Genomic DNA, 23,342 nt, shown 5'->3' on the forward strand with positions numbered 1-23,342 from the left:
TGCCTTACTACACCTGCTTGGGTGGTGTGATAAGGTGCATCCCACACGTACACTGTAACTATCTCTAGACGCACCTGACTGTGAGTGGGCAGGGGCAGGGGGCCGTGGGTAGGGCAGTTCTGTGTCGTTAGCACTGAGCCTGGCATTTGGCACGGTTCTCGTGCAACACATATCAGCTGTGCTCACACACTGAGCAGCGTGCTCTGTGCTCCAGGCGCTGTACTAAGAGATCAACAGTGCATAACCCATCCCTGCCTCTGCAGGGCTTACGTTCCAGGGGGTGGGGAGAGGAGCAACGAGGAGGCCACCTGGCGGCCAGCGGGGCACCAAGGGGCTCTGACGTGACTCTGCTTGTTCCTGATGCCCCACACACAGTAGGCTCCAGGAAGGTGAAGGGTTTTGCTCTTTTCTTTTCCTGCTACATGTGCAGCGTCTGGAAAAGTAACTACTGAAGAGATACTTACAAATCAGTGCACAAAGGAAAAGACCAGAGTGCAGCAACGGAAAAGGGAGACATCTCGGGAGCCTGGTTAGGGAAAGAGCTCGGAGGAGGTGGCGTCTTAGGCTGAAGTCTGTCATGTGAGCAGTGGGCCCTGGGACTTCAGAGAGGAGAAGATGCTGTAGCCCAGGCCAAGGGGACAGTGAATCAATGAAAGAATGAATGGCGTCCCACCCCATCGGAAAGACCATGAATCCTAGCTCACACTCACCGCCCCTCTCCCTCCGTGTGGCGCTCCCTTCTTGGAGCTCATCAAATAGTGAATTTATAGAGACACAAGACGCAGCTCCTTTTCTACAGATGTTGTCATAAAAGAGGATTCCAATTTGGTATTAGAAATGGGAAAACCTGGGGAGAAGATGGTACGGTTGATCACAGACGATAGGGATAAAACAGCAGAGAAGAGGGAAAGTGAATACGCAGGTGGCGATGGAATTCTGAGGGTCTTTGAAGCTCGCATCTGGTGTTCGCCAGCTCACTTCTGATTGGCAGAAGGAGGGAGGGAGACAGATAAACACTTACAAAATAGAATTCTATTAATCCAGATAACAGGAAGCTGCATGCATGACCTTCTCCAAGTCAGAATTTGACTTAGGGATTCAGTTCTGGGCTCTGACCTCAGATTTGGTTGGCATCAGCCAGGAGGGTCAGATTCACGTGCCTTTTCCGGCAGGAGGGCAATGGGGACTTGGTTCCTGTGTGTTTCCAGCAGGGGTTGACCCTGGGTTTGGAGGGAAGGTCTAGATCAAGACATGGGGTGTCTGAGGGCCAGCCCCCAGGCCCCCAGTCTTCCGAAAGGCACTCTCGAGCCACCCTGTGTGTTATTGCTCTCTGCCCATGAAATCCTGATTCTGTAGCCTGCACCTCCCTCTCTTCAATGTCTTGGACCTCTTCACCAAATGCCCCCTTAAACCTGACTTCTGCCGAGGTCACCGTTCCTAGGAGCCCTCTCCAGAGCGGGCAGCACCTGTCCACACACCCCTGAGAGGTGGGTTCATGTGCTTGCTCTCCCGTGCCTTCCACCTATGTGCACACCCTTCTGCTTTGACTCGGCTGTCTCCACCTCTGCTGCTCACTCCCTCCTCGTCCAGGTCGCCAGCCTCTCCCTCTCCATCCTGAGTCCCGCCATCACTTGCTTTTCCGTTTCTCAGCCCTCTCACCTCCTGTGGGTGAGGACCTTGCTCTCCGCACCTGTGAAGCCCGGATTCCACTCAGCTGCTCCGAGGCCCCTTGTGCCTTCTGCTCCTCCGCCCGCTCCTCCACCCCCTCCTCCCTCTACTCCGTTCGCGTCCTTCTCTTGGCTTCTCCATTCCCCATCCCCTCCCCCACCTACTCTGTTCACGTCCTTCCGCCATCGCCATCAACCTCGGGCCCCTAGCATCACCCGTCAGCTGTCCTTCGATCAATAGCCTCACCTCCCTGCCCACTGCCCTTCCTTCTCTCCTCGTGCACGTGAACCAGTATGCGAGGGCTCTGGGACAAGCCACACAGCCCTGCTCACGGGTGTCCCTGAAAACGAGCTGAGCCCCTCCGTGGACCCGGGGTCCATGGCTGTGTGTCCTCTTCTCCAGGGGATTGTGGCAGACATTCTGCTCAACACTGCCTCCTGTTCCCCACGAGTGGTCCCCCGCCTTCAGCAAACATCATGGCCCATCCTCCTCCTCCGCTTGTAATGTGGAGCCTGTGTCATCACAAGAGCTCCTTCAGCCTCCTGCCTGAAAGGTCGCTGTGTTCCCCTCTGCCCTCCCCATGTCACGAGGAAAGGGGCACTTCCTGATCTCTAAAGCAAGCCCCCAGTGTGCGCTGGTCCCGGGCCTCCTGCCTTCTCCAGAACCTCACGCTGTCACTGTCCATCTCAGCTGGCCATTCAGTGTCTCTCATTCGGTCATATTCTCCACCTCTGTCTCCCCCTCTCCCCTTCTCCGTCAGGTAATTACAGTCTAGTTTACTCAACCTTAAAACCCTGCTCCACTGCCCGCTCAAGTCCACAGTCCTCGTAAGTTGCCACCTGCCCTCTCTCTATTTGTTCACTGTGAAGAAGTGCTTTCTTCACGAGTCACCTCCTCTTTGTGGATCATCTCCCCCTTCTCCCACCCTGTGCCGGCCCTGTCGTCACACTCGGCCTCCTGCCGGTAACCAGCGAGCTCCTTCCACTCCCCTGTGGCCACTCCTTTCTAAACTTCCACACAGCCCCTAGAGATCAGGAGCCTCCCTCCAGAAAGGAAGCTCCAGGCAGCAGGACCTGTGTCTGCCTTGTGCTCTGCACACCCCGCCCAGGCCCAGTGCCCAGGGCAGAGGATCACCCTAAGTAGACACTCCAATGCTTGTTGAACGAGTGAGTGACCTCCCTGCCTTCGGAATCACTACCCCCAGATCATTCTCCAGGCAGCAGTCAGGGTGACCGTGTAAAATCCACATCATGAGATGCCTGTGAAATGAAACCCTTTCCCGAGTCCCCACCCTCTGCCATTGCCTACACTCTGAAGTCCAGTCTCATCAGCAGGCCGCAGAGGCCCTTGTGTGGGTTGACCCTGCCTGCCTCTTCCGGTCTCACGTCTCATCACCTTGTGGAACGTACTCGTGCTTATAGAAAGGCAATATGGCGTAGTGGTGAAGAGCCCTGGAACTGTACCAACTGGGTTTGGACCTTAGATCCACCATTTCCAGGCTATATGACCTTGGGTAATTGCATGACCTCTCTGTGCCTCGGGTTCCTCACCTTTAAGACGGGAATGGTAGTACCTAGCTTACAGTGGCACTGTAAGGATGGAAGGAGTCAACTGTGTGTGAAATGCTCAGAGCGGCCACCAGCACACCGTCAGAACTGCTGATTCGCTGTGATCACAGTGATGAGTTGCTGTCGCTGCTAGGGTTGCAGTCCTGCCAACAGCCTGACCTCTGTGCCTCTGCTCAGGCTCCTGCAGCACAGGAAAGGTCCTTCCTCTCCTCTCCCTCCCGCTAATGCCTTTCTCTTTTTCCCAACTTTATTGAGACGTAATTAACACATAACATTGTGTCAATTTGAGGTGAACAACGTGTTGATTAAATATGTGCATATATTGTGAAATGATTACCACAGGAAGGTTAGTTAATACACCTATCACGCATCACCTTACAATGTGTGTGTATGTGTTGAAGACTTTTAAGACCCACTCTCTTAGTAACTTACAAGAATGCAACAGCAGTGTCATTAACCAGAATCCCCATGCTGTGCAGCACCTCCCCTGACTTGCTCATCTTATACTTGGAATTTTGTGTCTTTGAAACACCTGTACCCATTTTCCCACTTCCCCACTTCCACCCCTCCACCCACAACCACCATTCTGCTGTTTCTGTGAGTTCATTTTTTTTTTTTTAGATTCCACTTATAAGTGAGATCATCTGGCATTTGTCTTTCTCTGACTTATTCCACTTAGCATAATGCCCACAATGTTCATCCACGTCACAAATGGCAGAATGTCCTTCTTTGTGGCTGAAAACACCCCAGTGTGCATGCATGCCGAAGTTTCTTTATCTGTTCATCCGTCGGTGGTCACGTAGGTCGTTTCTAGGTCTTGGCTGTTGCGAATATTACTGCAGCAAATCCCACTTGTTATTTTTACCTGTTGGCTCCCGCACAGACTTCAGGCCTCAGCTTAGACGTCACCTCCTCCAAGAAGTCTCCCCTGATGCCTGGGCTGAGACTGGGCTGAGAAGAGAGAGGCATGGGGGCACCAAAGAACTCAGCAATAAATAATATTGGATTGGCCAAAAATTCATGTTAGGTTTTTCCATAACCTCTTATGGAGAAGTGTGAATAAAATTTTGGCCAGCTCAATATTTTACTGTTCTAGTTTTTAAAAACCAAGATGAATGCAGAATATCCAAAATTAAAAAAAAAAAATCAATAATGACTCTGATGCCCAGGACTAGGATGAGGCAAGCAAGGTGAGTGATCAAGTGCTGAGTCAGATCTGGTCTTTTTATTAAGTTCTAGTATCTTTCTTCCTATTGGATTTGATTTATAGGCATCAATTTTGATTTTCTAAAAATCAAGACACTGCACTAAGATCATGTTTGTCTAGATGGCTGAGTGCCTGCTGCACCCTGAAATTTTGCACCCAAGCTTAGTGCCTCATTACCCACACCCCATCTCCAGCCCCACCTACCAAGTGTGAGTTGTCATGAATATTAGCTTCCTAGTCTAGACTGTTTAGTCTTTGGGACCAGAGCCCACATCCAGGTCCCAAGTGTCTGGCACTCTATGCTTCTGATCATACTGACAGCAGGCGGAATGGAATAGGTGTGGATGGGGCCAGGCCTTCACAGTGGAGAGAGCAGAGTGACTTCCCTCCTCCCCCTCAGGATGCTTGTTCTCTCAAGCTGATCACACCCCCACACTAGCTGGTGTGGTCTGGGGCGCAGGCAGGCAGACCCACATTTACCTCTTCTGCAGCATACCTGGGCTTCCCCAGGACGCCTTACACCTGGGTCCCCTCCCAAACAGTGAGTTCCAGCTCTGTCTTCACACGTGGGTAACTTCCTCCAGCTCTCAGAGGGTCCGCAGTGAAAGTCTTCGCCAAGACCCCGTGTCCCTGAGACAGCATGCTTGAGGACAGCGCAGGGAGGAGGGGGGCCTTGCCGCTCACTTCTCCAGACTGACTTGTCTCGGGGGCCCCTGCTTCTGTTTCTTCAGGTCTCCTGGGGCTCCACGACCTGGAGCAGAGGGGCCACCTTCCGGGGAGTACCTCCATGGCTGCGCTTCTCCAAGCCTGGCAGGAGAGCTGGCTTCAGAGGAGGGTTGGCTTGTGCTTTCAAGTGTGTTTAGAGGGAGCCATCAGGGGCATGCCTGAGATGAAAGGAGGGCGAGCTGACCCACACTGGAGTCCTCAGGCCTCATGCCTGGTCATGCAGACCCTCTTTTCCCCGAAACCAAGGACAGCAAGAGCTGTCTGACTTAGATCTCTCTCTCACACACACACACATGCACACACACACACACAATGACTTTCTCTCTCATACACACTGTCTCTTTTTCTCATATACACACTTTGATTCTAACACACACACATGGTCTCTCACACATACATACACACTCTGACTCTCTCTTGCACACACATACACACACACTCACGCAAGCCCAGCCAAGGAACACCTGTTCTGCCTGCTCTCAGCAGTGGGCTGGAGGCCCTGGCTTGGGGGAGGGGACCATGAAGGTGGCAGTATTCACTGTCACCGTCCAGATAAGGCAGCAGTGCCTGGGGCTCGCCTGACCTGAACGCAGGACCCAGCAGCTGTGGTGAGAGAGTTTTTTGCAGAATCGCCCCTGTCAGGCCATGCACAGCAACTCTGGGGACTGTGACTCCGACAGCCCATAACGGTGCCCACAGAAAAGTCAGGGTCGCTTTGGCCTGACAGTCCTGGGAAGGTATCCAAAAACTCCCACTACGCAGGCCCCTGAATCCCAGTACTCCTGCCGTCCTCGCACCACCATCTGTCACTTCATCCATGACTTGCAGTCTGTCCTGCGGGGCGCCCTCCCCTCTGGGAACCGAGCTCCTCCTCCCCACCCCCTCCCCTCCTCCGCCCCGCTCTTCATCTCTCACAGCACCAAGCTCGTAGAAGGGGGGGCGACTCTGGAGGAAACTCCAGGGCCGTGGCCAGGACAGAAGACTTCCCCGGGGTGTCTCAGTCCTGACTGACTCCCCGACCAGGCCATCTACCCATCACGCCCTGAGCCCAGACCTCCAGCGCTGTCTGGGGGAACCCACTGCCTGTGTGACTCACCAGTTGGATCCCATGAACTTTAAAAGCATACTTGATGAGTCCTGTGTTTTTTCATTTTGCCTGCTCCTGTCTCAAACAGAGTTAAAAATATATCTTCGTGAAAGTGCTTCCAGGTCAGAAGGCAGTGGATATTGATTCTCACATCATCTCTGGGTGGGGGAAAGGCAGGCTGCACAAAGGCAGCCTCCCTCCCATCTTGTTCTTACCTTCACTGCGCAGGAAGGGACTGAGCCTGAAACCTACCAGGGAACAGGCATAATCTGAATGCAGAGTCCAGTCAGGAAAGAAGGCTCCAAACCCTGTGAATTCCTAGGACGGTGTCTCACAGGGAACATACAACCACCTTCCCTGAGTGAAAACAGCCAAGCACCTGGAGTGCTCCTGATGGGTGCGCAGTCCCAGAGCCGGAGGGACCGTTCCTCCCAGGATGCTGTTTTAAACAGGACCTTGCAGGGCTTCTCCTCAGACGCCCACGGGGTCTGTCCGAGCCCTGCCCTCGTGGCGGAGGTGCAGCGTGGTGCCCCGGCCTCGGGCGGTGTGGAGTCACCACGTGTGTCTGTTCTCTCCTCTCCTCTCTTGCAGAGATCGAGCAGGGCAGCTGCGGAGATCCCGGCGTACCTGCCTACGGCCGGCGGGAAGGCTCCCGGTTCCGCCACGGGGACACCCTCCAGTTTGAGTGCCAGCCTGCCTTTGAGCTGGTGGGGCAGAAGGCAATCACGTGCCAAAAGAATAACCAGTGGTCGGCTAAGAAGCCAGGCTGTGTGTGTAAGTGACAGGGAGGGGGGTCGCTTCTACTCAGAAGCCGGGGACCCATGTCCTAGCTTATCTGGGGGCCCTGTCCTTGGGAACCTCGTAGGGTTGTAACCACAGTTTCACTCTGGTTGATTTCTTCTCTTTCTTGAAACGTCCCTGGCTGAGTCCTCCTTTCTGGCAGTGACGTGAATGGTGTGGCACTGAGGGTGACTGCTCTTGACATCTGGGGCTTTTTGGACACCGCCTTCCTCTCCCCGGTGACCCTCGCAAGCACTGTCAAACCCAGACGTTTCCTCCTCACCGTTCTAGTTGTCGGTGACACCACACAGTCGAGCCAGGGTGGAAGGTGCTGGCACAGTTCGTAAGGCTCTAGACACTCTGCCAGCCTGGGGGTACTGTGGGATACCATGGCCGTGCCGGGATATGCAGGTTTCATCCAATTGCTTCCTCTTGCATCAGATGTAGGGAGGGGTTGGGATCCAGCTTTCTTTGAATTGTTGATCTTTGGGAGAAAGGGTTGGAGTCAAGTGCTCTGTTCTCTGGGGACAACAAGGATTCTTTTCTTCCCTCCTCTGGGATGGTCTGACTTTGCTTTCCAGCGCAAATAATACTTTAAGTCCTGGCTCCCAGGGAAATCAGCTAGCGTGAGGGGGCAGTGTGTAAAGGAGCAGGCTTGGTCTTTGTTCAGACATCAAATGTTCTCCCTCTCTGGGCTGTTGTCTCTTTTCCTCCCAACGCTCACCCCCGCCACTCTCTGTCTCTTACAATCTGCTTTCCCCAGGGAAGGGCTGACAGCCCGACTTCTCTTCTCCCTTCTCAATGGGTTTCTCAGGTGCTGCCTCGCAGAGAATGTTGGCCCCTCGTGGCGGGGAGAGGAGTAACCTGGGAGACTATAAGGAATATCTGTGATGATGGAGAGTTTGGCTTGGGAATGGCTGAGCCGGGTCATACCACAGTGACTACTTCTCGAACAACAAAAAAATCACTTTGTGTAGTTGGCAAAGCATTTTTTATGACTTGTGAGTTTTATGTAAAGATTCTTGCAGAGGATTTTAAAGATCAAATTGCTCTTAGATGCACATTAAGCAACTCAAATTATCAAAAAATATATTGCATGGAATCAGTCACGGATCTCTGGCCTGATGTGGTTAGAATATAGGGGCTGACAACATGCACCCTCGAAGCTGGGGGTGGGGCAGGGGGCAGGGGAGGTTAGCAGGGACCAGGGCTGGACAGGTTCAGAGATGAGCCTAGGGCTGAATGGGCGGATCGAATGGAGCCCTGCAGAGCGGGTCAGAGTCAGGTCCTCAGAAGGCAAAAGGTCTAGGCTGCAGGAGTCTCAGGGAGCGTGGGGGCTCCATCTCTGAAATCCATCTGGGAGAAACAAAGCAGAGAGAACTGGAAAGGGTCAGACTTCTAGGGCAGAGAGCTGGCAGGAGTGAAGTGTGCCTCAGAGCCAGCCAGTGACTCAGAACCAGGATAAAGCTCCCTACTCCACAAACTGAGAAACGCAGGTAGCAGAATGCTGCCTCCGGGAGGCGAGGGGGTCTGTCACTCAAGCCCTCCAGGAATGTATTTGCCCTTTTGGCTCTTAGAAGTAGTTTCAGGAAATCTCTCTGAAAACTTCAGTCAGTGCTGCTCAGCAGGCTCTCTGCTTCCACGAGGAAAGCTGACAGGATGTTGAGCACTGCTTACAATCAGCTGAGAAGAAGCAGAGGGCAGAGGAGTCCTGGTGGGTACGGGCCAGTGCTCTCTGTGGTTTAAAACAAGGAAGAGGAGCCTGAGGCTTATTGATGAGAACTGTGAAGCAGGCACTCTGGGGATGGGGGGGAGGGGGGAGGATGGCACTTCTTCTTCCAGATGATTCTGGGAGATGGGGGGTGATATCCCCAAGGTACTGCCACCACTCAGGTTTTTCTGATCATCTCGGTGTAACAGACACGGCTGGAGTCTCAAGGATGCTGGTTCTGGTGGAGGAGGCCAGAGAGGACATGCTGGCCCCAGGCTTTTGCACAATGAGCAAGGTCACAAGTGAGTGCCATCTGTCAGCTTCCTCTCTACTGAGATCCCAGCCCCTAATCTGATGCATCCTTGGGTCTCAGGCTTTGCCTTCAGGGAACTCCCGGTCTAACTCATGGTGAAAGATGGTACTAAGACGATCTGGGTGCGTTGAGAGAATTAGGGATTCGGCATCTGGAGACCTGTGTCTTAGTCTTGGCTGTTTCCTGGCTCTGGCCAGGGCAGCTTCTCTCTGAAGTTTGCTTTGCTGATCTATCTTACAGGGTTGCACTCCCCAATTCTAAGCCTTTGTGATCATATTTACAGAAAAAGACAACTATGACACGGACAGTCCTCACATTTTCCACCATGAACACTTGCAAACCACTTTCTAAAGTGGGTCATTTATACAGAGCTCATTCTTCGAGGGATAAAGTTAAAATGTGGCATTCTCCTCCTGACCCCAGATCAAATATATAATATAGCGTGTGATCCTATAACAGATGTGTGATCCTATAATAGTGTGTGATCCATAGAAAAAAGGACAATATCTGTAAAGCATTTATAACAATATAGAATAGTCCAGTCAGCCTCTGTTTTATCATATGGTCATAAATGTATGCAGAAAAGCACCTCTAGCAAATGTCAGCTTCAGTGCCCTAATTTTCCATGTTAGTCACGGTAAATATTAACACAATATTTAGCAAACAATGTCGTTCTTTCCTTCTGAGGGTTTAGGAGAGGACTTGAAGTTGGGGGTGTTTTGAAGGCTCAGATTTCTTTGGACACTTGTCCAGAGAAGTGCACAGCTTTGCATTGTCCTTCTCTTGCAACATTTTCTTCAAAACTGTTCCTGACTCGGGAATGGCCCTGCCGAGACGACACAAGTACACTCTTGCCTTCATGTCCCAAAACATTCTCTGCAGCGAGCAGGGACTTCGGAATCGTGTTGTTGCCTTGCGAGCTGCCTTCGCAGTCGTAGATGCTCAGTAGATGGTCCTTTTTTTCATCTCGGTTCCTCACCATGAGAAGCATTCTGAAAGAAAAGATGGAGCCGGCGTCTTTTCTCTTCCGCGCTCCTCCTCCTTGGCTGATTCACATCTCCAGGGATCGCTGCTCCAAAGCAGGAGGCAACAGTGGCACTTCCCACCCATTCAACAGCATTCTCACTGCATGTCTGCCCTGTGCCGGCCTCCACCTGCAGGACTGGCGCTCAACCCCGGGGTCCTGGTGAGGAAGCGCCCCCCGGGTTTCAAACACCCTTCACCTTCCCAGAAACTCAGGCTGTTTCACTGGCTTCCTTACAAAAGCACCATGTGGGAGCCTCTCCCATATAACCCTGTCCCCTTCTTCCTCCACAACAAGAGATACAATAGAAGGAAGATACAAATAACTGATGGTGGTTTGCACAACACGTGATGCTTTGTTGACAGGCTAGCAGAACTCTTCACACCTCATAAGGAAGCCAGGAAACCAATTATCGGTCCATTAGCAGCCACTTGCAAGAAATAGCTTCAAAACAGCCTTCGCCAGGAAAATGCCAAGACCTCGCAGATGCCAGCTTCCCTTGGCCATTTTGTAAGCCACCACCAGAAGGCGTGAATCCTAATTGCTCGGTTCCTAATGTATATGGCATAGGTGTGAAATGAGGATACCCAGGGATGCATACAGTGTGAGTTACAAATCAGCAAGCGGTCCTTGAGAGACCAGGGAAGGGAGACATGGGTCCTCAGGGGCTCAAGGAAAGTGTCACAGAGGATACAGGGCTGGAGGGTTGGGAGGTAAAGGAGGGTGCTCCATACAGGGGCGCTGCAGGATATGGCCCTCTCCTAGCACCTTTCCATCCTCTCTCCACTGAGTTACTCCCCTCAACCACTCCTTCTGTACCCTCTGGACATGGACACACACACACACACATGCACACACACACACACACACACACACTCAGATTTCTGGTCAGAGGAATGGACTAAGTCCTCAGATCGTTGGGATTCTCAGCCTCAGCGCTACTGACGTTTGGGGCCAGATAATTCTTTTATGGGGGATGCTCTTGTGCATTTTAGGATGTTTTAGCTGCATCCCTCTTGTCTTCTACCCACTAGAAGCCAGAAGCACACTCACCCCTTCCACTACTAACTGTGACAACCAAATACGTCTCCAGACATTGCCTGTATCCTCTGGGGGGAAAAGTCACCCAGGATGGAGAACCACCAGGATAGGATAAGCTAGTCTTGTCAGATCCTAAATGTGATGAAATCTGAGTATTTACATTTTAAATTAGGTCATGATTAGAAACTATTGAATCGTGACAGTGAGGAAGCATGGGGCAAAGGAAGATGCCATCATTTCTTACATGTTTTGTCATTGGGAAGATAGGACTCTTCCCTACAGCATCATGGAATATTTACTCTCTTACTTTACAGATGAAAACAAAGCTCAACGAGGCTCAGAGGTTATAGAACCGTTAGATGATGGGTTGGAATTTGAACTGTTAACTGACAGAGCTGGCTTCTCTTCCAAATGTACACTCTCTCTATTGCCCCAGATTTCCAGAATTCAAGAGGTCAGTAAGGACATCGAAAGCTTAAGACGACAACATTAGTCCAGACTGAGAAACAAACAGTGGTCTGAGCCACACCCATGAAGTAACAGAAACTGACAAGAGTGAAACAAATTCATGAGGGCTAGATCCGTGACCCGTGTTGGGACTACACCAGTATTTGCACTTGTTCAGTCACCAAGTCATGTCCGACTCCTCACGACCCCATGGACTGCAGCTCGCCAGGCTTCCTTGTCCCTCACCATTTCCCAGAGTTTGCCCGAGTTTATGTCCATTGAGTCAATGACCCCATCCAATCATCTCATCCTCTGTTGCCCTCTTCTCCTCCCGCCCTCAGTCTTTCCCAGCATCAGGGCCTTTTCCAGTGACTCAGCTGTTCATATCAGGTGGCCAAAGTATTAGAGCTTCAGCATCAGTCCTTCCAAAGAGTATTCAGGTTGCAATATACCTTTGTTGAAGTCACTTTTTTCATCTTTACTTTTTCTCATTCTTTCTACCTACCCATCCATTTATCCATCCATTTTGATGTATTGAGCACCTACTATGTACCAAATCAGCTGCATGAGTAGGTGTGGCCAATCCTGGTAAAATTCTAAACTGGGGCACCTCTTGGAATGATCCTGCTCAGGCTGAAGGGGAGAGATCTTAGTGCCATGTCCATACAAGGTACTGTAACTCTTTCAAGGAGTATCTTGAGTCCAAGGACCTCTACTCAGCACAGGCTTTTGGTATACTCTAGTATTTTAAAAGTTTAAATAAATAAGATATTCCTAATTTCACTTCCTTCAACCAAAGGCAATTTGGCCATTCCTTTTTGATTCTTACCCACACACACACTTATTTCATATGGTTTTAATCAAAGTGAAATACCGTCTTGCATTCTGTCTTTTGAAGTTCATGGTTTTAATCAAAGTGAACATACCATCTGGCATTCTGTCTTTTGAAGTTCATATTATATTGCGTATCTTGTCATGTTACGACATGTCTTTCGTACTTTACCAGTCTTAAAAATCTATGGAATATTCTGTCTAGTGAGTGGACCATGACTTAGCCAATTTTCCTCTGGGGGAAATGCAGTATAATTCAATTATTTTTATAAGCTTTTAACACCCTCAAGCATGCGTGCTCGCGTGTGCTCAAGCATGTCTGACTCTGTGATACCAGGGACTATAACCCACCAGGCTCCTCAGACATGGAATTTTCCGGGCAAGAACACAGGAGTGGGTTGCCATTCGTTCTCCAGGGAATCTTCCTGATCCAGAGATGGAACCTGCGTCTTTTGCATCTCCTGCATTAGCGGGCAGATTCTTTACCAGCTGAGCCACCCGGAACCCCATCCTCAAGCATATGACCTTTTTACATCTTTTCTTGAATTCTGTCCTTGAGTAAATTTCCAGAAATGAGGTTGTTGGGCGAGAGTAGGAACATTTAAAAATACTCATATCATTCCCCCAAAATGTTCTGCCAGGTCATCATGTCAGTAACAAAAGCTTGAAGGTTAAGACTAAGATTTGTATAACATATGTCCTTCCCATCCAGAAATACGGCATGGATTTCTCTGTGTGTTCATCTGCTTCCATTTTTCTAAATATTAACAACTGTATAGTTTTCTTCATATAGGTCACATGTATCTCTTGCAATCTTTACCAGCATCACCAAATCTCAAGTATTTGTGTGGCCTTTTAAAAATTGCCCATTTAATAGGTATAAATTGAATGCATCCCTCCAGCACACCCTTGTCAACTTCCATGAAGTGCCAAATGTTATCTTAAGTGCTGCAAATCTAGAGATGAATTGGGCACAGCCCTTGACCTCAAAGAGCTCGCTTTCACATGAAGATAGACATAATTATGTAAATTAAAGTGGGCTCTTGTGGTTCAAAGTTTACTTTTTCATCTAGAAAGCATTGGTGAATCAGATGCGTTTAGAAACCGCCCCATGAAGGTTCATTCTTTTATCTGACACATATTCATTGAGGTCCAGTGATGTGGCAGACATCACAGGAGGTATGTAACAGGGGAGCAACAACCCTTCTGTTCATAGAGCATAGACTCTCATCAATGCTGTTAGAACAGTTGGGCCTCAAAGATGGGAGGACGGAGTGGGGGCCCTGCTGGGAAGAAAGCTACTCTAATGGCAATACTGGGTTCTGAGAGAAGCCAGGGGGTCTGGGGCTCTGCAAAAGGAGGAGGTTCATTGGATACATAGATACACATATGCACAAGTGTGCACACACACATGTGCAGTCTCTACGTACTCAGTGTCTAGTGGTTCCTAAAGGAGTTGTCTGCTCCCAAAGTGAGTGAAAGAAAGAAGGGAGGTAGGGTCCATGGAGTAGGATCTAGAGAGAGACTGCTGGGTATGCGTGGCTGGAAGCGTGTCCCTGTTGGAGCACGAGGTGTCAGGATTTCATTACAGGACTCTGGTCCTGGCCTTTCTCCAGCTGGCCTGGGTGCAGCCCTGCCCCGCAGGGACTTGGAGGATTTGCTGTTTGCAGCCCTTGGGTAACAACTGTCTGTCCTGACACGTGGCTATGAGAGTGTCGCGTTGGTGTTTTCCTTTTCAATTTGAAGGCTCTTTCCATTTGATATACATATTTTCCCCAATCTCTAGCTTTCTTTCTTCTTTCTTTCTGTTTTGCTAGTTTGCATTGTACAGTTGTTTTACATATTTATGCAGACACATCTCTTGATATTTGTGATTTCTTTTCAAAGCTGACAAAGTTATCATTCTGCCACCGATCTGAAAGAACAGTCTGTTCTATTTTTGGTTATTTGTCAGTAATTTGATTTTTTTAATATAATTTGTTAATCCATCTGGAGTTTATTTAGATGAATGTATGATATTGTCCAAACTATTACACAGTTTTCCAACACAATTTATTAAGTAATTCATTTCCCTTTTGATTTGAGGCAAATGAATTGTTCTATCACATTCTGAATCCTCGGATGTAGTTAAGTCTGTTTCTTGACTCACTGCTTTGTTCTGCTGCTCATTTCTATCTTAGCACCGGTATTGAATAATTTTAATTGTTGTTTTATAATATGTTCTAATATCTAGCAGAGCTGGAAACTACTCCTTCCTCCGTTAATTATTTTCTCTTTCAGAATATTCATTGTTATTCTCATCTGTTTGCTGTTCAAGATTAATTTTAGAATCATTTTGTCATAGTAAAAAAAAAAATCCTATTGGGATTTTGTATGTGTGCTCCTATTAAACTATAAATTAACTTCAGGAAAATAGGCATTTTTATACTACGCAGGCTTCCCATCCTGAAACACGATGTGTCACTCTTTTGTTCATCTACTTTCATTTTTCCAAATATAACAGCTTTGTGGTTTTCTTCATATAGGTCACATACTTCGCTTGCTAGCTGTATTTTTAAACAGGCAGCTGCTTTTTCACTCCCCTCCCACCTCAACTGCAATGCCCTGTTGACACGTGAGGCATGTCCAATTTCGCTCTTCGTGGCTGAATCCTCGCATTCCCCATAAATATTTAACCCCAGGTTTTCCAGGACAAGTGCAGTTTCAAGCATCTTTTCCTTCATCCCAGAAAATATGACCCCAATAACTAGAGTCCTTGGAAACTGCCTCTTTCAAATGTTCAGAGAGAACTGGAATCAGCTGGGGTTTGAAAGTGTCAGCCTCAGTATGACAGATAATATTCCTGGTAATTGCTTGTGATCGGGGTAGGGGTCATGATAAGGGTGGTGTGAGCTCCCTCTGCTGATATAACGTTCTCCTTACTTCTCTGGGCTTCCATAAAGGTCCCATGAACCCACATGTGTCCCTGGAAGAGAAACAGAGAACCTGGAGATTGCTTTGGTCCAACGTTGTCAATTTCAGGTCAATTCCTAGAAGTTGAAGCCAGATGGTTTCAGGCCCCCTTCCTCTGTTACCCAGTCCCCCAGCACATGGACACTGAAGACGTGTGCTAGCTTGTGGTGGAGCTGGGGGTGCCTGCTCTGTAGATGGTCTGCAGTAACTCAAAGGGTTTGTTTTCCAGAGCAGAAAGTCCTGGCAGTGACAGGAGGTGGGAACAGTCTGTATCTGCTCCTCCAATGGGGAATGGGCACTAAAGCCAGGGCTGTGAAGCCTGATGGGGCCACAGGGGCAGCCTGGGGAGAGAAACCTGGAGTTGAGAGAGTGGGGCTGGGAGGACTGACCCTGCATGAACAGATGGCTCATAAAGAGGCCTGCCAGTATTTCCAATCAGAATATCCAAGGAAGTAGCTTTAACACTTGTCTCACCAGGCTCGAGTCGGTCCTATATTGCTTGTTACCGTTGTTCTTAAATAGGCAGATACTTGATGGGGGAAGGTGGCCTCTGGTCCTCACCAGGGGAAGAGCGTCTACCCAGGCAAGGCCGTCCCAGCCCCGGCAAGAGGCTGCCTTTTCATTAAGAGCTTCTCTCACAGCAGGGACTGGAGAGGAAACCACAAATCGGGAAAGCAGCCCAGTCCCTGGGCTGGGGCACACATCGTAGGGCAGGGATTGCAGGTGGGGAGGGTCTGGAAGCTCTGTGCGCCTGTGGGTGTGCCAGGCTCCTCACAAGCCCCCCAAATGCTGACTCTGGGGAGCCATACTCATCTGTTTGAGGGGATGGGACTTCCTGTGACTGTCAGCCTTGGCTGGGCTTAGCTCAGGAAATGGCTGTAAGAACTGAGCCTATAGAACCAAGGTATTCAGTGTACTGGAGAGTTGGGGTGGAGGGTCTCATCAGGCAGAGACTGGATGGGCAGGGATGGCTCACAAAGGAGGCACCCAGTACATCCAAGGAAGTAAAACCTACACTTTTCCCACCAGGCTGGTGTGGGTCACAAACATCACTCGTTACCTTTATTTTTAAATTGATACTTTATGGGGGAAGAAGGTATCTCTGGTGGCCCTGCCCAATATAAAATGAACCCCAACCCAGCTAATTATTAGAATCACTCATAGGCTTTTAAAAATAGAGAATCTTGGTCTCATCTCCAGAAATTCTGATTCAGCAGGTCTGGGATGGGAGCCAGGAATTATTGTTCTAAAATCTTCCTAGATGATCTTTATCAGATTAGAGAACCCCACTAATAAGGAATACCCTCTGTGTGCTGATTGCTTGTAGGAGGGTTTGGGGTCATTCCTGAGGGGCCTGGTCCCCTGATAGGATGGCGGCCTCTTGGGGCATGGGTTTAGAATTTATGTGGTCATATGTTGTGGTCATATGTTGTTGCTATGAGGCTGGCATAATGTGGGTGGTTATGATGGTGGTGGCCTTCTGGGGTTCAAGGAATGTTGACCTCCATGTTGATATCCTGGTGGGGAATGGGTGCAAAGTTCAGTATTGTGACATCACAACTCAGTGTTTTGGTCACCTGCCTTTCATTTCTCTGAATGCAGCAAATGTGGAGGGGAGGTCCTGCTCCACACCTAACACAGTGCTGCTCGACCCTAGGACAGGGATGGGAATAATTATCATGCGGTCCTTGTCCTCCAACAACTCATGATCTCGTGAGTGTGATGAGCACATTCTTTTAGGATAAATCAATCTTTGAACTACTGCAATTTAGAGATGTGGCCACAAAGTGCTGCCAGTATGTAAGGAAGAAAAATTCATTCCAACTGGAAGATTCTCAGAAGATTTTTTCTGAGCATCGTGGGCAAAATTTCAGCCCAGTCAAACCCAGGAATCTATCCAGAACCAAACTGCAAAAACAGCTTAGAACAAGGCCCAGACCAAAAGCCATATTCCTACACCTAAGAGTCCTGGGCCAAGGTATCTGGGCACCACAGTCACCTGGGTGTACTGGGGGCTGGGAAAACTGACTAAACCTTAGGGGTCTTATCCTGCATTGTGACCTCTCCTCGAGGGTTGGGGCTGGGAAAGTGGGTATATCTGCTTTTCTCACTTTAGCTTTCAGTTTGGGGATCAGAGCAAACAGGTTCTTTTCCCTTTATAAAATTTTTGAATTTCTGTGTACACCAAGTGCATTCCCCGTGCAGCGGCACAGATTGTGCCTTTTCCACGGTGCTCTGTGATGTCTGCTCGGAGAGCTATGGGAGAGTCCCAGAGCCTCTCTAATCAGGGTCTGTTTTCACAGCTGCTGACTCAGGGGCTGGGGCTCGAAGCTCTCCCAATACCCTCCCCCATCTGTGAGCCTCCAGACAAACTTGTCCTCTCACTTGAAAGTACATCCCCATCAAGCTCTCGGTGTTGTGGGTGTTCTCAGGCTCTGAGGTTCCCGGGGAAGACACTGCTCACCTTTTGTAGGAACTGGATTTCAAGGAGAGCCTTGGGCTACCCTTCTTGGGGGAACAATGACCCTTCCCTCCTTCCTGTGAACAAAGGCAATCTTGGGGTCTCCAGAGATGGGCTCGGTGACAGGACTACTCCCTTCAGCTACCTCATTAACTCCCATCTTACTCAGGGAAACAGGTCAAGCACACGCCCCCACCTGCTCCGACCATGGTCTTGAAGGTAGCTCTCTCAGGCTAACTATAAACTTGCCTGTGTCACTGTGGATTCCCCTGGAAGAAGATCCGAGTGTACTTCCTTATGATCCAGGGACGTCCACTAAGTGTGATTTTCCACTTTGCAATGGCTGCTGGTCTGCCGTTAGGACTGGGCTTAGAGTGGCCACGACCATGGATAGCTCTAGTCTCCCTGAGGGAAGATGCTCTGGAGAAGCTGGTGGGGCTTTCCAAGAGGGTCCAAGGAGCACCTTCTGAGCTGTTGGGAATGTAGATTATACCCTTTCTTGCATTCTCCTGAACTCATAGGAAGGCTTGGGTTCTGGGGCTAATCATGCCCACAGACTTCTCGCCAGCTCAGAGCTGTGTCTGGCTGATGACATTAATGAAGAATAGGTGAGGAACTACTGAGGATCAGAGTGCAAACCTTTTGGTCTGGAGCCTTCCTGGTTGAGGAGTGGGCTATGCTGGGGAGAGGTGGGGAGACCCTGCTGTCACCCCCACAGGCTGGTTGAGACTCAGAGGTACGCTGAGCAGAGGCCTTTGTGGAGTTGTGGTCTCCAACAGGAGCACTGGGACATGCCCCCTTGTTTCTAATTCAGCGAAAATTGATGTGTAGTATAATACTCGGGTGCCCAGGCTCGGGACTGCACTCCTTGCCTTTCAGAAGCTTCATCGAAATGCATCTTCACAACCAAGGTGTGATTTCAGAATGGTTAGTCGAATTTTGCTACATGTGGAAGTAGAAAGTGAGGTACAGAAACTTCCCCCCTCCACAACACCAGACAAACCCAAATTTGGGGGCCCAGTGGCTTGATCTGTCTACATATACTTTCCTAAGAATTTATGGTCTTTTCTCAGGGTAAAAGCTGAGCCCAGGGAGTGCAGAGTGAGTTCCTTCCCAGGAGTACAGGGCAGGCACTGTCCTCACACTTGGGACCATCAGGGACGAGAGCTGTCCTGCCTGCTGGTGATAGGAGATCCTCAGTCATCAGCTCAGGATGAGCCTCCAGCTCAGAGCCGGGCCTTGGCAGGGACCTCTGAGCAGGTCTAAAGAGGGTCTAAGCCCAGGGTAAGCTCCAGGAGTGGTTTGAGTGGGCATTCTTCCACAGGTGTGGCAAAAGTCAATCACGATTCAGGATAGTTTCAGGCAGCAGGGAATTCTCACAGGTTGGCCTGGTGCTGATAAGCAGTCACTTTATACAAGAACCTAGCCAGCCTCTAAGGGGGTACAGTGGTACAGTCAGGGTCCAATCGCAGGACACAAGAATTTAGCCATTGTCAGAGCCCTCCCAGTGAGTTTTGGTTTAAGATTTTCTTCCAGAAGGGGACTGGATTGTGAATGAGGAACTACTTGCTCAGGATAAAAGATATTTTGTGGAAGGAAGAAAAGTAAAAGGCCACGTGTGGAGATGACCATCCATCCATATTTGCCTGGGACCATCCCAGTTTACATCTTCCATCCTAAGGCGATTATTGAGTGGTCCCATCTTTCATTCTCAAAAGTGTCCCAGTTGGGGCATTATGTTTTGTGATCTCCCCAACCACGACCCGACAGACGCCTTGCCAAGAAAGGCGTGGAGCCTCAGCTGAGCGCCCTGGATGCCGAGGGTGGTCTCTGAGCCAAAGGTCTAAGAGGTGCAGAGATGGACTCTTTCCTCCTCCTCCCGTCATCCGTGCCCCTCCCCTCTCTCCCCCTTCCCAGGGGCGCTGGCCCTCTTTCAGACCTCTGGGTACTCTAAACTCTTTCCCACCTCAGTGCCTTCGACCTGAGGTTCACCGTGCTGGAATGCTCCTCAGGAAGCTGGATCCTTCTCATCACCACCGTCTCCTCCTCAGAGAGGCTTTCTCTGACTACCCCATCCAGAAGAGCCATCCTCACTTTCCCATTTCTCCATCCCTTGTCCTAAGTGTATGAGTCAACTTTTGCTATGGCATCAACCATGCAAAAATCTCAACGAATTACAACAACAAATATTTATTTCTCACTTGCATCCCACGCAGATTTATTTCTCACCTGCATCCCATGAGGGCTGTAGGTCAGGTGCAGCTCCACAGGGCTCAGGGGAACCCTACATAGCCTCTCATTCTGGGGGTGTCTGCTTGAACATCCCTATGTCATGCCCTCTCACCGTCCATGGGGCAAAGTCACCAGGCCAAAGTCAATGGAGTAGGCAAGAGGGCTCTGCCTAAAAGGCAGCAAGGAAGGGCAGGGAATATACTCAAGCACAGTAAGTGATGCTTTTTCACCTGTTGATTGCCTGTGCCCTCATTACACTGTAAATTTCCCAAAACAATATATGTCTTATTCACTATTGTATCTATAGTACCAATCAGCAAATATTTGGTAAATACTAGTTTCCTGTTTTATTATAGGTATTACTAATCATGTTAGTATCAGTTTTATTATAAAGACAAAGCCAAAATGGTAGGGATAAGAGAGGCTTTGGTTTGGAGGACACCTGGCCAGCCAGAGCCTCCTAACGTGGGGTTTCTACACCTCTCAGGCCAGTGAGGTAATGGTCAAGGTTGGCTTGGGTGCTGCCTTAGTGCATTCGGGCTGCTATAATAAAATGTCACAGACTGGGTAGCTTATAAACCACAAAAATGTGTTGCTCACAGTTCTGGAAGCTGGAATTCTGAGACCAGGGTGCCAGGGTCCTCCCCCGGCCCTCCTGCTGGTCTCAGTCTTCTCCTTATATCCTCACATGATGGACAGGGACCAGGGATCTCTCTGGGGCCTCTTTTACAAAGCATTGACCCCATGCACTCATGAGAGCACCATCCTCACTATTGAAGTAGCTCCCAAAGGCCTCACTGGCTACTACCATCACCCATGGGCACTAGGATTTCAGTGTATGAATCGGGGGGGGACTCAAACATTCAGACCTCAGTGGGCTCTGAGCAGAATGATCCTGGCATGCAGACTCTTTGGCTGCAGCTAGCAAGCATAAATGCGGGGAGGGAGCCCACACCACTCTATGGAAAAGATGCTTAACAGTTTTCCAGATGGACAGGAGGAGAGAACACTCTAGAAAGAAAAAAATAGCCAGAGCAAGACCTAGCATTAGACTTGCACATTTGCAGGACTGCAGTGGTCCAATATGACTGGAATGTCATGGGCAGTGGGAGGTGGGAAAATAAAGATAAAAGAGGTTGGCAAGGGCTTTTGGTCTTTGGGGTCTTTTTGTGCCCTTTAGAGAAGTTCAGACTTTATCCTCAGTGCAACAGGGAGTCTTTCAAGAGTTCCAAGCAAAGATGAAACATCATGAGAATTTGTGATTTACAAAAATCCATTCTGGAGCCAACATGTAGGATGGATTCAAAAAGGATAAGATTTAAAGACAGAAAACCAGTTGGCTATTGCAGTAGGAAGAAGACCTTCCCTTAATAGGGTGTGATGAGGATGTGGCGAGCACAAGAGACAGTGAAGGGAGAGAATCAGCAGAAGTTAGTTACAGACTGGATTTGGGAGCAAGGGAAAGGGGTTGATATGTTTCCCTTAGGCAATTGGGTATTGTCATTCATGGTGACAGGGAATGAAGGAGGCTTAGGAAAACAGATAAAGAGATCAGTCTTCCACATGCATCTGAGGTGCTGGTGGGATCTGCAGTGGAGAAGCGTATCAGACAGTTACACACCAAGTCTGAACACGCAGGCGGGTGTGGGCTGCCAGTGTCGTTTAGGAGGCAAGAGCATGAGGGAGGTGCTGTGGAGTGAGATGGGGCCAAGGGAAAACCCATAACTGGGCAGGCCTGAGTCACTCCCTGATGCCAGGGAATGTTCCAGACGCAAGATTCTAGGGAAACCAGGCTGGGGAAAGAAGACTAGGAGCTCGGTTTGGGCCATATCTAGTTTAATCTGCTCCGACAAAATCCAGACTCCTCCTCCTGGGCCTAAAAGGCCCGGCATCCTCTCCAGCTCGTCTGGCGCGCCTAGCTCCGTGTGCTCCTGCTCTGTCGGCCTCCCTTCTCTCCCTCACAGGCGCCAAGTCTGTGCCCACCTCAGGGCCTTTGCACGTGCAATCGCCTCCACCTGGAGCAATCTTCCCTTAGGCCGGCTGACTCCATATCGTCAGGCCATATCTCAGAGGGTGCTTCCTCAGATGGGCCATCCCTGACCCCGCCTTGAAAGCAAGCTATCCCCCCTCCATTCACTCTTCCCCCCAATCCACCGTATGTTCTTTCTTACCATTTAGAATGCAAACCTCATGAGGCTGAGGACTTGCCGATCTGTCTGGTTTGTAACCCTCCCCCACTCCCATCCCCACCGTGTCTAAATTAGTCTTTGTCACACAGCAGATGCCCAGTGAATATGCCAGCTTGGTAAGGACATTCCAAGGTCATTCAAAGGGGCTGTCGGAGCTGGAGTGGAAAGCCTGGGGTGGGTGTGATTGGAGACAGTGGGGAAGCATTTCAGGAACAAGAGAGGGCTCAGCTCTGTCAAAGGCCCTACTCACATAGTGCAGGGGGCTGGTGCTTATGCCTGCCTAGGAGGTGGGGATGGGAAAAAACAAAGAAATGCAAAAACTTAACGCAATTCATGGCTTTACATCAAATATTAACTGAAGGGGACATGTTCCATGCTCAGTAAATACGCCGGCAGCGTCATCCGTTTATGTCTGACGCTCCTTTTGGAATGTGTACGTGTGAGTTTCTAAGGAGCTGACCAGGTGGCTCTGGTGGTGAAGTACCCACTTGCCAGCGCAGGTTCAGTCTCTGGGTCGGGAAGGTCCCCTGGAGAAGGACGTGGCAACCCACTCCAGTATTCTTGCCTGGAGAATCCCATGGACTGAGGAGCCTGCTGGGCCACGGTCCATAGGGTCACAGAGAGTGAGACACGACTAAAACAACTCAACACGCATACTCATGCATGCCCGTGTGAGTTTCTAGAAAGCATTCTCAGCATTCTTCTCAAAGAGAAAACCAAGCACTAACTTCCTCTTGTTTGCGATAAGGATGAGCCCAGCTGGGTAACCAGTTTCAGCCTCGTGTGTGACCTTGAAGACCTCACCCAGCTTCCTAGGGCCAGAGGAAGTTAATAATTTTTCACCAGCTCCAGTGCCAGAGATGTTAAAATGACTCCGATGAAAACTACCGTACCCTGAGCTTCTAAGCAGAAGGAGGTGAAAGGAATTCACGAGTGGGTTTGTGAAGCCCCTGCCTCCCACTCAGCTCTAGTGTTCATCAGCAGGGATGCCTCAGTTTACTGGTCCAGAGACGCACAGTGAAGCAAGAACAAGCTAATTGGGCCTCTGCTGCCTGGGTGAGCTCTGCTGGAGAAAATCGCCCAACCAGGCAAATTGGCACTGCTA

At 49.7% G+C, this 23,342-nt stretch overlaps 1 protein-coding gene across 2 annotated transcripts in view; it reads left to right on the plus strand.

Annotated features, from left to right (window-relative positions):
• CSMD2 (CUB and Sushi multiple domains 2) overlaps window positions 1-23,342 on the plus strand; it is a 677,707-nt gene that overhangs the window by 407,339 nt on the left and 247,026 nt on the right. For both annotated transcript variants that reach the window (XM_040231766.1, XM_040231767.1), the window contains exon 13: window positions 6,848-7,030. In XM_040231766.1, the coding sequence (XP_040087700.1) occupies window positions 6,848-7,030 (183 nt within the window). The remainder of the gene's footprint in view (window positions 1-6,847; window positions 7,031-23,342) is intronic.

This window comes from Oryx dammah, unplaced genomic scaffold (assembly GCF_014754425.2).
Source record: "Oryx dammah isolate SB20612 unplaced genomic scaffold, SCBI_Odam_1.1 HiC_scaffold_28, whole genome shotgun sequence".
Classification (NCBI taxonomy): Eukaryota; Metazoa; Chordata; class Mammalia; order Artiodactyla; family Bovidae; genus Oryx; species Oryx dammah.